A 12426-nucleotide genomic window follows, 5' to 3' on the forward strand; every position below is an offset into this window, starting at 1 on the left:
GATAGCTCTTGAGTTCGATTCTCAGATTAACACATGGTTCTCAAACCTGCCACCGACGATGCAATTCTACGAAAGCGATCCGCGTCTAGGCAATGATAGACAGGGCTATGCGGTACACACCCAAGAATCTATCTCCATGGAGCTGAGCTGGGCGCTGAGCAACCGGTTTCTTGAAATCCGCCTGTGGCTCTACCAGCCATTCCTGTTCTTTGCCGTTCACCACCCTACGAGTACCACTTCTACTTCCACGGATGTCCTTCCCTCCTCGCTGACTAGCGAGGAACTTGGCACTGTTCAGCGTCTTGTAGAATCCGGATTGGACTGTAGCATGAAGATCCTCCAAGCGCGGTGCCTTCGCCACCGACATCACGGCATTTGGTTCGATCTTCGGGCTTTGGTTACAGCATCATTGATATGCATTGCCCTGGCGCGGAGTGGAAATGTCAATCATCCCAATATCCATCCTGGGGGGCTGCGGAACCACTTGAACCGGACACTTGAAACCCTGGCCTACTGGGAAGACGAAGCCCCGGATATCAAAAAGGCGCGAGGCGTTTTGGAACAATTGCTTCGAGATTTACGCTAGCTGGGGAAATAGCGTTTATCGTATACCTTCCTTGATTCCCACGGGTATTTTGAGACTGACTTCTTTCTGCATGGACTATTGCACCACCAGCCGAACATTTACGTACACATTATCAAATTTAATTAAGAAATCACCAACTGTCTAAACTACTTCTATAGATCGTTAAGATACCCCGGGAACGAATCATGTGATAGAGCGTTCAAGAGAGGCTGTAAAGGAAGAGAAAGAAGATGATATTTTACAAATGGTCCACTCGTTCTTGAATTTCAGCACTCAGGGTTGATTGTGCGTTGGAGGGGTTCAATTCTCAAGTCGCCATGGTTCAGAATAGAATGTATACAAATATTCGTCGCTTGGGATCAAATCTTCATGACTGACGTGGTCCCCACCCTTGCCCTTACCATTGCCCTATGAAGGTGTCGAAGGGAGTGCCATCGCCATTGTTTGGGCGTTTTTGACTGTTATTGAATCTCGATGCCAGTGCTTCGGGGTTGAATTGTAGGTTTTCTGTTTGCTCAATATTGGTTGAGAGCTACCCAGGCGTGGTTTTCTGCAATCGTAATTAGCTGGGAATAATGCTGGAGGAATGATGCTCGAGGAGTAGTGGTTGGTGGGTGTTGTTCTCAAAGCGGCCAATCAGAGGGTCACCTGCTCAGTTCGAGTAATAACTATTGTATGAGATCGATCCACGTACATCTTGAGAGTAAATGTAATTTAATTTTATATCCACTATCTATTGATGGCTTATTCATTCATAACATGACTCAAAGGCAAATTACACTATCTCACATCACCGTCTCCTCCCATGTTCAGATCTCAGATGTGATCTACATGCTCCGCAGCCGTGGTATTGTTATCAGCCTTGGAGACAGGAGTGTCATGGATGACCTTTCCAGTCTCTGGATCCACCACACTGCCCCTGTGACTCGGAGCCTGGATCATGCCCGGGTTCTCCGTCTTGAGGCGCGCAAAGGTTTTCTCTGCGTCCCAGGCCCAGGGTGTCTTCGCCGCGAACAGCAGGTCCATATCTTCCAGTGTGCGCTGGTTACTCTCGGGGTAGAGAGCCCAAACCATGGGGATGGTGATTACGTTGCTGGCGGCGAAGATGTAGAGGGTCTTTGCACCAATGGCATCGAACATGACGGGGCATAAGAGAGTCTAGAAGGTATTCCTGTCAGTGTGTGTGCCCTCAAGAATTCAATTGCTCGATTTCATTTACCAGCCATCCGTTCCCGATACTCCATCCCACGACGCCCCAAGCATTTCCTTTGGCACGAACAGCCAAAGGGAAGATTTCGGCCGGGTAAAGCCACGGCACTGTCAACCAGGTGGCACCGAAAGTAGAGGTGAAAATGAAGATCATCGAAGCTGCGGCAGCACCATATGAGGATGCTTTGCCCATTTCCCCAGCTGCCTTGGCGTCAATTGCAAGTTGGGAAAAGCCACCTGCGAGGAACATGGCAATCCCTTGGACCACAGCGCCCCAGTACAGAGTCCATCGGCGACCGATGCGGTCGAGCGTAAAGACGCAGACCAGGGTAGAAAACTAGATATCCAAATTAGTATTTGACGGTTTCGGCTAGTCGTTGAAGCATACCATGTAGAAAACATTATTCAATCCACTAATCCACTGGCTCTTCGTCGAGTCAAACCCGGCAATACCAAAGATAGTCGGGGCATACACGGTAACACCTGCGATACCGACCCATTCCTGCATGATCTGCAGCCAGACGACTAGCTGCACGCGACGACCGATGTGAAGATCTCCAGACTTATAACCGAAAAGCATTGATAGGTACGAGTCGCCGTGAACATGGGTCTTTTCCAACTCGACGATACTTAGAATGTCCTGGAACTCTGCCTCCGCTCGGATAAGGTCCCCGCCGCTAGATCCACGTAGACGCTGTAGGATATAGCGAGCCTCTTCCTCCCGGCCAACCTTAACGAGCCATCGAGGGGACTCCGGGAAGAACCAGACGGCCGCGAAGAGGACTAGCAAGAAAACGACCTGGAATGCGATTGGAAATCTCCAACGGAAGGCTGAGGCTCCATTATCGATAAAAGATAGGCCACTGCCCTATGTTAGGTAGAGTTGCTATAGGGGGAAGACAGATACGTACAACTCCAGCCAGTAAGCTAAGACAACACCGAAAATGTTCAGAGTGAATTCAATCGCAATAAACTGTCCGCGCGAAGTGTGTTCAGCCGTCTCAGTGGCCCAGACAGGAACGATAGCGTTCAAAATGCCTGTTCCGATTCCATTAACAAAACGCGCTGCACATTTCAGTCAGTCCTAGATTCCTTATATATAATCTTCAGCGTCCTTACCGCAGATCATCCACTCGTGGTTCTGAGCCGAGCACTGCAGAGCCGCACCCAAAATAGCCCAAGCAGCTCCAACGGCGATAGTCTTGATTCGTCCTATGCGGTCTCCAAGCCAACCACCAAACAAGCCGCCACATAGCGTTCCAAGGTAGTAGATTGACACGATTCCACCTTGCAGCAGGGAGTTCGTGACCACCGGGGTTACCTCGCCGTCCACCTCCTCGGTATAACCGAATCCCATAAGGTCGATATAGTCCTTTGCGTTGTTGACACCGGCCATCATTCCTTGATCATATCCAAAGAATAGAATGGATAACGCAGCGATGCAGTTGATGGCGATGAGAAGCCCACGCTTCTCTAGCTTGTGGACGACATTCCATGGCGCAATTTTGTCACTCATTTTGGATGCAAACGAGAGCAACGATTTAATATAAAGTGTAGGCTTGGCGCATTACATATGTAAGTCGAAAGAATAAAAGAATCAGAGGCCTATCGGATGTAGTCTATAGCGTGAGAAGAAATGGTTAAAAAAAAATATAGACCCAAGATATTCAATCCGGCGGTGCGCCCATCGTATTTAAACCCTGTCGCAAGAACGGCACGAGTCCGAGTCAACATTCATTGAAGAGCAATTTCCCAAGTGACAAACAGGATCGCGTGTGAGCAGCATCGATAGTTTCTCCACAGGCAAACGCAAAGACGGGGAATACGGCGAAAACCCCGGTATGGAGAGTGAGGGAGGTATTTCGCGGCGGGGCTTGGCTTTGAGCATCCAATGGTCATTCGCTGGTTGTATTAGACTTCGGTAAGGTTCAGTCCGCCCAGGGCCAAGCGGGGAGACTCGGCGCGCGACGAGTGATCAGTGGCATCAAAGGCTGGTTCTGCCTTGCACCATCCTAGGTCGGCTAGGCTAAATGGGACTCCATCTTTCAATCGAGGGGGGCAGACTACTCTGAATGAAGGTTCTCTCTTTGGGTTTCTCTCGAGTGACCAATGACGGAATCGTCGAGTTATGTGGGGAGAACACGGGGTACACGGGGAAGGAGCAGAAACCCCTGACTCATCTGGCTCTGGACCCTCGGCGGGCCGGATTTATTTCATCGCGCACCACCATAATTATTATCCTTTCTTCTCCTCCACATTCGCCCAAACTATCTATCTCTTTCTGCGAGTAGCGACTGAAAGACTGCAGATCGGAGGTTGGCCGACCGAGCCCGCGGGAAAAAGTTCTTCGCCACGATTTGGACTTATTGCCATTTCCTTACATAGATCTGGTGACCGTGGCTGCGAGATAGCCCAGAAGTATTATTATAAGCTTAGTTCAACACAACTTCAGTCAGAATTAGTTTGCCTAGAGTGCTGGGTCATGTCTTGGGTTCTTTGGCAAGTCATGTCGTGGCAGGCACCGAATGTAATGCGTGGCGATTTGTTTCCGTTTTTCATTTGGAGGTCAAAGGACTGGGGAATTAAACAATGGGTTGCCTAGTATGCCTGAGGGTGTGCCTAGAGGAGATATAAAAATGGTACAAGAATTTTTGAGTTCAATGTCATTATATATCTCTCCACATTGTCAAATCGAAAGGCGCGAGGAGCTAACTACAGCACGTCCATAGAGCGTGGTATTTTCCAAATGAGGCCTCCCGTATGTACATGATGGATGTAATATCGTAATATATTTCAATCATACTTGCCAGACCATAAATGGCACGACTAATTCTAAATTTCTATTCATATCAGTTTGCCAAAACATCTACTATGAAGATCGAAATTATGTTCTAAGCTTATTTCCCCGAGAAGACACGACATACTGCATCGCATAATCTTAGAAAAGAACATGCATGCTTCCATATAATCGCTTGCACTGAGGCCCGTTGCTTAAGCACTTCTATAATGGCATCAACGAGTCGCTTAGTCCTTCTACCTGGTTGGCGGAAAGATTAGATGAATTTGAATTGGCATCTCAAAAATCTCTTTCCACTATCACTGACTTCGCACACTGACTCTCTTGTGTTTACATCTAGATTCCATCCACCCTTTGGGACGATGATTTCTAAATGACACGTCTATCATTAGTACCGAAATAGACAAGCTAAGAATATAGGGAAGAAAGTCTCTTTATTATCTCTTGCTCGGGCCATCCGAGCAACAAAGCCTCCTGGTTTCTCGGCCATCAGCATGGTTCCGTCTGCCAGTTTCGTCTGCTCACCCCCGCTACCGCGATGGGATATAGGGCTCTCAAATGGGCTCGTTACGAAACCGTTGATTCCATATATACGAGACTCGGATTCTAAGCTAATGCGAGGGCAGCTTTCTCGTAATGGCGTTGGCGGGTTTAAGAATCATCCCGTTCACGGCATCAGTCTTCGTGACACGCTCTTTACCCCATTCATGCACAGACTTGTAGTCCCGACAAAACTGATTGGTGTTGAAGTCAGGCCATGGATAGTCCTTTCCATCCACCCAATCATACGTAACCAGGTGCATGTCTGCAGAACACATGAGAATCTGGCGGAGCATTTCGACACAATGATCTATTTCTGTGTGATTAATAACTTCACTTCAACTCTATTTGGGGTGAGCCTACCAATATGTTCACGCACAGTCGGCTGTGCAAAGAAATCCGGCTCGTGAACGACATAGTATTCCAGATAGCTGGCTTTCCGGAGAACGTTAAGGCAGTGCATCTGGTGAAACCCACCGATGCTCGCCATATAACCGCCGTCGGGTAAAACGACAGAGCTGTTACGGAGCTTTTTGATCTTCTCAATCTCACTGCGAGGCACAGACATCGCCGAGTCTAAGGAGTATTCTGTTAGTACAGCTAGTGATCGAAAACTTGAATTAGACATACATACTGAGTTCTAAGCCTGCCCATGCGGCATCCACATCTGCATCCTTTCCCCCACGCCAAGCTGAATGTGCTTCAAATTCACCAGAGAGTTCAAGAGGAGCTTTTAAGCCGCAGGTTTGTACAGCGGTCGCTGCTTAGTCGGTTAGTACTGGATAATTTGAAGTTATAGCTGTATAATCTTTTCCATACCATATTCGAGAGTAAAAGCTGGCCCGACTGTCTGCGCCCTTGTTTGGATAGCCGCCAGCAGAAGTGTGGATGATATGCCCACAAGAATAATGTGAGCCATCCATGGAATTACTCGTCTTATATAACTCTTCTTTGGTAAGGTTTCTAGGCTTGTCTTTGTATCATCTTCGCTTTCTGGGTTCGAAGGGCCAAGCTTCAAATACTTGATCTTGGGCCACCTCTCTGGTAGCTGTAATTTCATTTTCGTACGGAGGGGAAAGAGTCGGCTAATAGAATGAGTAGCAGTGAAGCGCCTGGGAATTTTCCAGATGCTAAATACTAGAGATGGCACGATAAGGCGCTACATTATGACGGAATATAACCCCCAAATAACGCTGGATGCAACTTGGCCCCAACGCTGGCATTCTGTGGGACTGAAGCCAATCGCGATGGGGAGCCATATTGTTATCCATGCCGGTGCATGATCCCGCAAGTTCCACTTTGTTTCGTAATTGCGTGCAGTAATTGCGGGCAATGGTGATTCCAAGGTGCATGATAGTATGGTTGCAATCTTTGGGAAAGATATGGTCATTGAAGATTTGGACATAGGTACCATGATTTACCACAACTTGGAAAGGCTCAAAGATCTGAAGACCAACAATGTAAGCATTTGGTACATTAAGAATTATTTGGGGTTGAGATTATCATGTAACGGGTTAATCTCAAGGCTGTCATAATGAAAGGTGTAATATGCAAAGATCGAGAAGAATATGCAGCTTTCACCAGGTATTACAGCTTCGAAATCCTAGATCTGACCATGCCTATATCTCCCACTCATTGCATGAGGTTAAGACTCGGACATTTCCTATCAAAAAGACCACCTCGGGTCTAGAATTTAGATTACCTTTTAGATTACTTTCTGTGTGATCAACTACGACTGTAGGGGATATCAGAAGAAGAAGAAGAAAGATCGATGATCTATCTAAGCTGGCCAGCATGATGCCTACATAGATGCATCATGAGAGAGCGCGTGATCTATATATAGCTGGCAAACGGAATCATGCTATGTCCATCATACTGCAAAGAGTATGCCCTTTGAATCAATGATATATCGATGTCCAACGAGCATATTCTATTGCATCATATGATACGGCGTGTCCTTCTATTTGCCGTAGGCAGTGTCAAAGATGGCGGAAGCATCCTCGCCCTGGACATCACGTTTGCCATAGGCAGTGTCAAAGATGGCGGAAGCATCCTCGCCCTGGACATCACGTTTGCCATAGGCAGTGTCAAGGATGGCGGAAGCATCCTCGCCCTGGACATCACGTTTGCCATAGGCAGTGTCGAAAATAGCGGAAGCATCCTCGCCACGCTTGCCGTAGGCAGTGTCAAAGATGGCGGAAGCATCCTCGCCCTGGACATCACGTTTGCCATAGGCAGTGTCAAAGATGGCGGAAGCATCCTCGCCCTGGACATCACGTTTGCCATAGGCAGTGTCAAGGATGGCGGAAGCATCCTCGCCCTGGACATCACGTTTGCCATAGGCAGTGTCGAAAATAGCGGAAGCATCCTCGCCACGCTTGCCGTAGGCAGTGTCAAAAATAGCGGAAGCATCCTCACCACGCTTGCCGTAGGCAGTGTCAAAGATAGCGGAGGCGTCCTCGCCCTGGACATCACGTTTGCCGTAGGCAGTGTCGAAAATAGCGGAAGCATCCTCGCCACGCTTGCCGTAGGCAGTGTCAAAGATAGCGGAGGCGTCCTCGCCTGTTCAATAATCAGAGATTTGTTATAAGAGATTGGCTTATAGGCGGGACAACTTACCAGGCACAGGTGCCGCAAGGCCGAGGTTGGTGAGGCTCAACGCCAGAGCAATCTTCTGGAAGTGCATACTGATTGATTTGACGAAGTCAAGCTGGGCTACTTTTGTTGAGATATTGTGGAAATGATAAGTCAAAGGGAAAGTATCACAGTTGATGGTATATTATAACACGGACTACGGCGGTTCTTATATTGCTTTTTTTCTGCTGTTTTTCAGACTCATGTCTCCCGGCCCCGGACCTCGGGATCAGGAATCTAGTTTATCACGTCAATTCTAAGGAAAGATCTCACAGCTTTCGCGTCATGTTAAAAAAGTCCAATAGCAGTACTGGAAGGGTTGATAACGCCATTCAAAGGATCAAACCCTTGCAAATAGCACGTAGATTGTAGATTGGTTTTATTTTTGACAGACTGCAATCTGTCTTACATACCCCAACTCAGTCCCACTTATATGCAGACATTATGGCCCCCTACATATGGGATCATAATGGGTTCTGGTGAGCAAAGGCTGGCGCTACTTTCTAAGGATATTTGGGGATGACCAAGCAGCTTCTAGGTCCTGATCCCTGGCGAGTTTTGGCTCTTCATAACATTCCAAACTCTTTCATCTAAGAATTTTCATCAGCAACCAAAGTTCTTTCTGGTGACTGAGCAAGTCTCATTTACCCCGCCCTACCTTTTGCAACGATCTATTTTGAGTCGAGTACTGCATCTGCCGGTGATAAATTACTCTTGTCAGGCGTTTTGAACAACTTCAATCCAGCATGTACGAAGACGTGAACACAAGCCGAGACTACGTATCTCCTGAGCAAGAAGATGAGGAGCGGTCCAGCTTCAAGTTATCCGAAGAAGATGGCTTTTTATCTGACCGCAAAGTGGACAGGTCGCAACAACCGTGTTCAAGCTTCCTTTGGCGGGAATGGCGTGGATACGTGCTTTTCTCAGTCATATGGATAGTTCTGTTACTTATCTCAGTCGTTTTGTCGAGATATACCGTCACTGAAGCTAAAGTTAGCATTGCTAACGTTCTCCCTACTGAATTACGTGAGTGTAAAAGAAACCCCTATTAAAGTCCCTTCAAATTTGGTCATATCTTTGCCGTATTACTGAACCATTACTGAGCCCGACTAGAACCTTTACAATCAGTATTGAAGACCGAGAAAATCCGCTTTTCCGGTAGATTGGTATATGATGATAATGGAACTCTAGTTCAGGAATATTGGGATCCTGACAGCCCTAAATATACGGGTGAGCCGAGCGATGAGCTGGATCAGCGTTGGGATGATCTTTTCAGTGGTGAGCTAAAAGTCTGTTCTTGCCTAAAAACTTTACAACGTTTTATTAACACGGAATAGATGACGGGGTTGATCTCCGTGGCGATGAAGCGGATACAATCCGCGATCAGACTTTTGAAAAGCCTGGCGGGTGGTCAACCGTGGGAATTGATGTATTTCATCAGATACACTGCTTGGTAAGTTAGAACTCAAAGTTGGATTTTGTTCTTGGATCATTTACTGATTGATACTATAGAACATGCTGCGTAAAGGACTGCGTCGGGATTATTATACGAAGCACGACAAAGAGGAAACATACACAATCCACCTGAGTGAGTAACCATAACAGATTCGATGTCCTTACCTCTAACCTTGGAACCAAACTCTACAGATCATTGTTTGGATTATCTCAGACAAGTTGTTATGTGCAACGTGGATGTGACCCCTCGCCCTGTCCACTGGGACAATAACAAGAACCGGCCTATATCGGAATTTGAGGTGGAGCATACATGTAGAGACTTTTGGAGCGTAAGGGAGTGGGCTAGGGAGCGAAGTGGGCACAAGCACAAGTTCAAGGCTGATGGTTCCGTTTGAGACCCTGGTATCCCGGAGAAAAGGATCTTGTTGACTGTCAAAAAAATTTCAATCTCAGCATTATCAATGCAATGATCAAGTTTTGAAAAAGCTAGGGCAATTTGATTAGTTGTGTTATCTGATCCAATTTAGCTGGCTGGATCACATCCTCGTGTCAGCGAAGCAGGGATGAACCTGTGCCAAGAAGGTAGTTCACCCTGCTAAGGTAGGATAGGGAAGACGACTGGTAGTCTGTTCCCAAAATATCATGATACCTGCAGTTATCACGTCGGCATCTTGTTTGATGCTCATAATTTGATATTACCATAACACTTGGGATCACACCATCCGGACCCCACCAAACGCACCTCGACTTTGTCACATTTATATAGGAGGAAATAGCGGATCTAAAATACTGGCCCTGATAGATGGATCTAGTGGACAGAGGCCCCGGCCGGCCCCCGGCGGCCCTTGCGGGTCCAGCCTTACATCGGCCCCCTAAGGGGTGGAGACTGAAATTGACCAGTGAGATGGAACATCAAGGAAACGATTGATTTGCTTACTAGCACGACAGAGGTGCACCATGCACGTATCGTGTGCGTTCAAATTTTCTCGCAACTCACTCAGTTTAAGGGGCGGAGAGGGGGCCATATCGCGTTTGCGGACGCAGATAGCTAAGATAGCTAAGACATCTTGGCATCCAATTTAGAGGGTGCATGGGCCTCCCCTTCTTTGTCAGTTACCTTGAGTGGTAAAGGACCCTCGTCGATGCAGTTAGACTCAACCTAAGGCTCTCATAACTAGCAAATCCGATGCCAGAGGTTATAAAATACCCGGTGGGAACCCTTGCAGTCAAATGAAACCGAGGATTTACATAGGATAAAGGTTCTAGTCATAAAACCGCTCAAAATCCCATCGTGTACGGAGTATCTTCGGGGACACGGAAGGACCACAGATAACATAGTGGACATTGATTGAACTAAATTGATCAATAAATACTTGGAAAATGAAAACAAATATATCCCCAAACACCGTGACATCAATTGCTTCTGTCCAATTAGGGAGGCCTTAATCCAGATCAGACGCAGTTGAAGACTGGGGTTCATCTATATCATTGAGGTCTTGATGCCGGGAAGGCCCCAGAAACAATAATCCAGCTAGACAGAGTCCAGAAAATGCGGCCAAGCCATAGTATGGGAGCCCAAACCAAATCCCTCTGAGCTTCATACCCTGCGAAAAAAGCCATGCCAATGTCGACCCGGCAAACATAGAGCCGAATGTTTCAAAGATCCCAATCATCGCATTCATCTTTGACTTATCCTGTGCTTCCATGTAGCTCATAGCTATTGATCGGCATATCGCATTCAAGCCTGCGCCTGATGTCTGAAGTATTAATCCGAAAATTACAAGGCCAATGCGCGGGGCTCCCGTAAGAAGGCTCCCAAAAATCACTAAGCAAGCCGAGGCGCGTCCAAGAATCAGGTCCTTAACAGCTGGCCGCAAGTATTTTGAAAGTAGCTTTGATATCCCAGGGAATAAGACAAGTAAAATAAGCATCTGGCCAATCCCACGAGCTGCGAGAAGATAGCCAGCGTCTGCGAAAGTCCAGTCAAATCGCTTGCTTATATATTGCACGAGCAATGGTCCATAAGCCACATTCTCGGGATATACTCTGAGATAGGTGATCAAAATCAAAACAATTGAGAAGGAGCGAATACTCTGACATGATGTTTTGAGATCGGCCCAGGACTGGTAAAAGAATGTCTTAAGCGTACGAGGTGAAAGCTTCCCTAGTTCTGAGGCTGCTCTCTCGGAAGACTGGTCTCTCGGTGTGATCGTCTCGGGGAGCATAATCAACAAGCCCATACTGGCGGGAACAATCAAGGAGCCTATCAGCGTAGGGAACCAGGGTGAATATTGCTCTATCAGTTTGGAAGATATCGCCGGGCCAACCGAAGCCCCGGCCAAACTTCCAAAGGCCATCACGAAATAAGATATTGTTCTAGATTGATGAATGTCAGTGTACTTCAGACTACTTTCTATCAAACGCAACGTACATATCTGTGTCAGGTACCAGATCTGAAGCCAGGGAATATATGCAGGCGTTAATAACAGTGCTTCCACCGCCAACAACCGTGAGAAGCGGGCCCAAGAGGATGTATTCTATCGGCAAGAGATTGGAGAATTTCAGAATAGCCAGAACCCAAACAACGTAAAGCACGGATCCCGTGGTTGATAGATAGATAATTGGTTTGCGACCGAGCCTATAATTATTTAACGATTCACATCGCTGTCTCCTCCAGATCTTTTGTGGAACTCACTTATCAGCCAGCGCACTATATGGGAATGCAACAATGAGACCTGTTATGACACGTGAGCTCACTAGGACTCTCTGTCAAGGGACCAGTCATTATAATTGACATACTGGTCACGGACTCTATCACTCCGAGTAAAGCGTTCAGATATGCAAGCTTGGATTGAATCCCATCGTCTTTGCAAATTGCTCTGTCAGTGAAGGGGCCCTGCTGCCCGGTTTCACTCAAATATCGGTCGCACAAGTTGTCCTCCATCAACTGGGTCAATGGAACTTGAATCATGGCACTTCCTCCCGACAAGAAGAAGATACATAAGGATAAGAGAAAGGTCGCAAGGCGCGGTTTCTGGACAGGTGACGGAGTGAAGCTGGGCTCCAACAGCGGGGCGTTTTCGTTCTCCCTGTCATGATTCTTTATGCGCATGGTGTATAGAAGGAAGGGAATTAAAGAAAGCCACTAAGTGGCTATCAAAATTCAAATGAAGGTTTGGAAAAGGTAGGTACAACATTTTGGAAA

The 12426-nt window shown here is 47.1% G+C and overlaps 6 protein-coding genes across 6 annotated transcripts; 2 read left to right on the plus strand and 4 right to left on the minus strand.

Annotated features, from left to right (window-relative positions):
* Nucleotides 1-58: 58 nt before the first annotated feature.
* Nucleotides 59-586, plus strand: N7471_009090 (uncharacterized protein; the record flags this gene model as incomplete). The annotated part of the gene is made up of 1 exon (XM_057281809.1): nucleotides 59-586. The coding sequence occupies one exon, from the start codon at nucleotides 59-61 to the stop codon at nucleotides 584-586; it is 528 nt and encodes a 175-aa protein (XP_057132692.1).
* Nucleotides 587-1402: 816 nt separating this feature from the next.
* Nucleotides 1403-3311, minus strand: N7471_009091 (sugar porter family MFS transporter; the record flags this gene model as incomplete). The annotated part of the gene is made up of 5 exons (XM_057281810.1): nucleotides 1403-1744; nucleotides 1806-2132; nucleotides 2184-2658; nucleotides 2707-2860; nucleotides 2915-3311. The coding sequence occupies 5 exons, from the start codon at nucleotides 3309-3311 to the stop codon at nucleotides 1403-1405; spliced, it is 1695 nt and encodes a 564-aa protein (XP_057132693.1).
* Nucleotides 3312-5203: 1892 nt separating this feature from the next.
* On the minus strand, nucleotides 5204-6192 carry N7471_009092 (oxidase ustYa family protein; the record flags this gene model as incomplete). Its single annotated transcript, XM_057281811.1, has 4 exons — nucleotides 5204-5442; nucleotides 5496-5708; nucleotides 5767-5892; nucleotides 5952-6192. The coding sequence occupies 4 exons, from the start codon at nucleotides 6190-6192 to the stop codon at nucleotides 5204-5206; spliced, it is 819 nt and encodes a 272-aa protein (XP_057132694.1).
* Nucleotides 6193-7092: 900 nt separating this feature from the next.
* N7471_009093 (uncharacterized protein) lies at nucleotides 7093-7818 on the minus strand (the record flags this gene model as incomplete). Its single annotated transcript, XM_057281812.1, has 2 exons — nucleotides 7093-7694; nucleotides 7752-7818. 2 exons carry the CDS (start codon nucleotides 7816-7818, stop codon nucleotides 7093-7095), a joined length of 669 nt encoding a protein of 222 aa, XP_057132695.1.
* A 694-nt stretch (nucleotides 7819-8512) lies between these two features.
* On the plus strand, nucleotides 8513-9616 carry N7471_009094 (oxidase ustYa family protein; the record flags this gene model as incomplete). Its single annotated transcript, XM_057281813.1, has 5 exons — nucleotides 8513-8792; nucleotides 8880-9044; nucleotides 9104-9219; nucleotides 9279-9354; nucleotides 9414-9616. 5 exons carry the CDS (start codon nucleotides 8513-8515, stop codon nucleotides 9614-9616), a joined length of 840 nt encoding a protein of 279 aa, XP_057132696.1.
* Nucleotides 9617-10663: 1047 nt separating this feature from the next.
* N7471_009095 (uncharacterized protein) lies at nucleotides 10664-12333 on the minus strand (the record flags this gene model as incomplete). The annotated part of the gene is made up of 4 exons (XM_057281814.1): nucleotides 10664-11597; nucleotides 11653-11859; nucleotides 11917-11956; nucleotides 12021-12333. 4 exons carry the CDS (start codon nucleotides 12331-12333, stop codon nucleotides 10664-10666), a joined length of 1494 nt encoding a protein of 497 aa, XP_057132697.1.
* Between the last annotated feature and the right edge of the window lie 93 nt (nucleotides 12334-12426).

Source organism: Penicillium samsonianum, assembly GCF_028829775.1.
Source record: "Penicillium samsonianum strain IBT 33392 chromosome Unknown utg000005l_segment0_segment0, whole genome shotgun sequence".
NCBI lineage: Eukaryota > Fungi > Ascomycota > Eurotiomycetes > Eurotiales > Aspergillaceae > Penicillium > Penicillium samsonianum.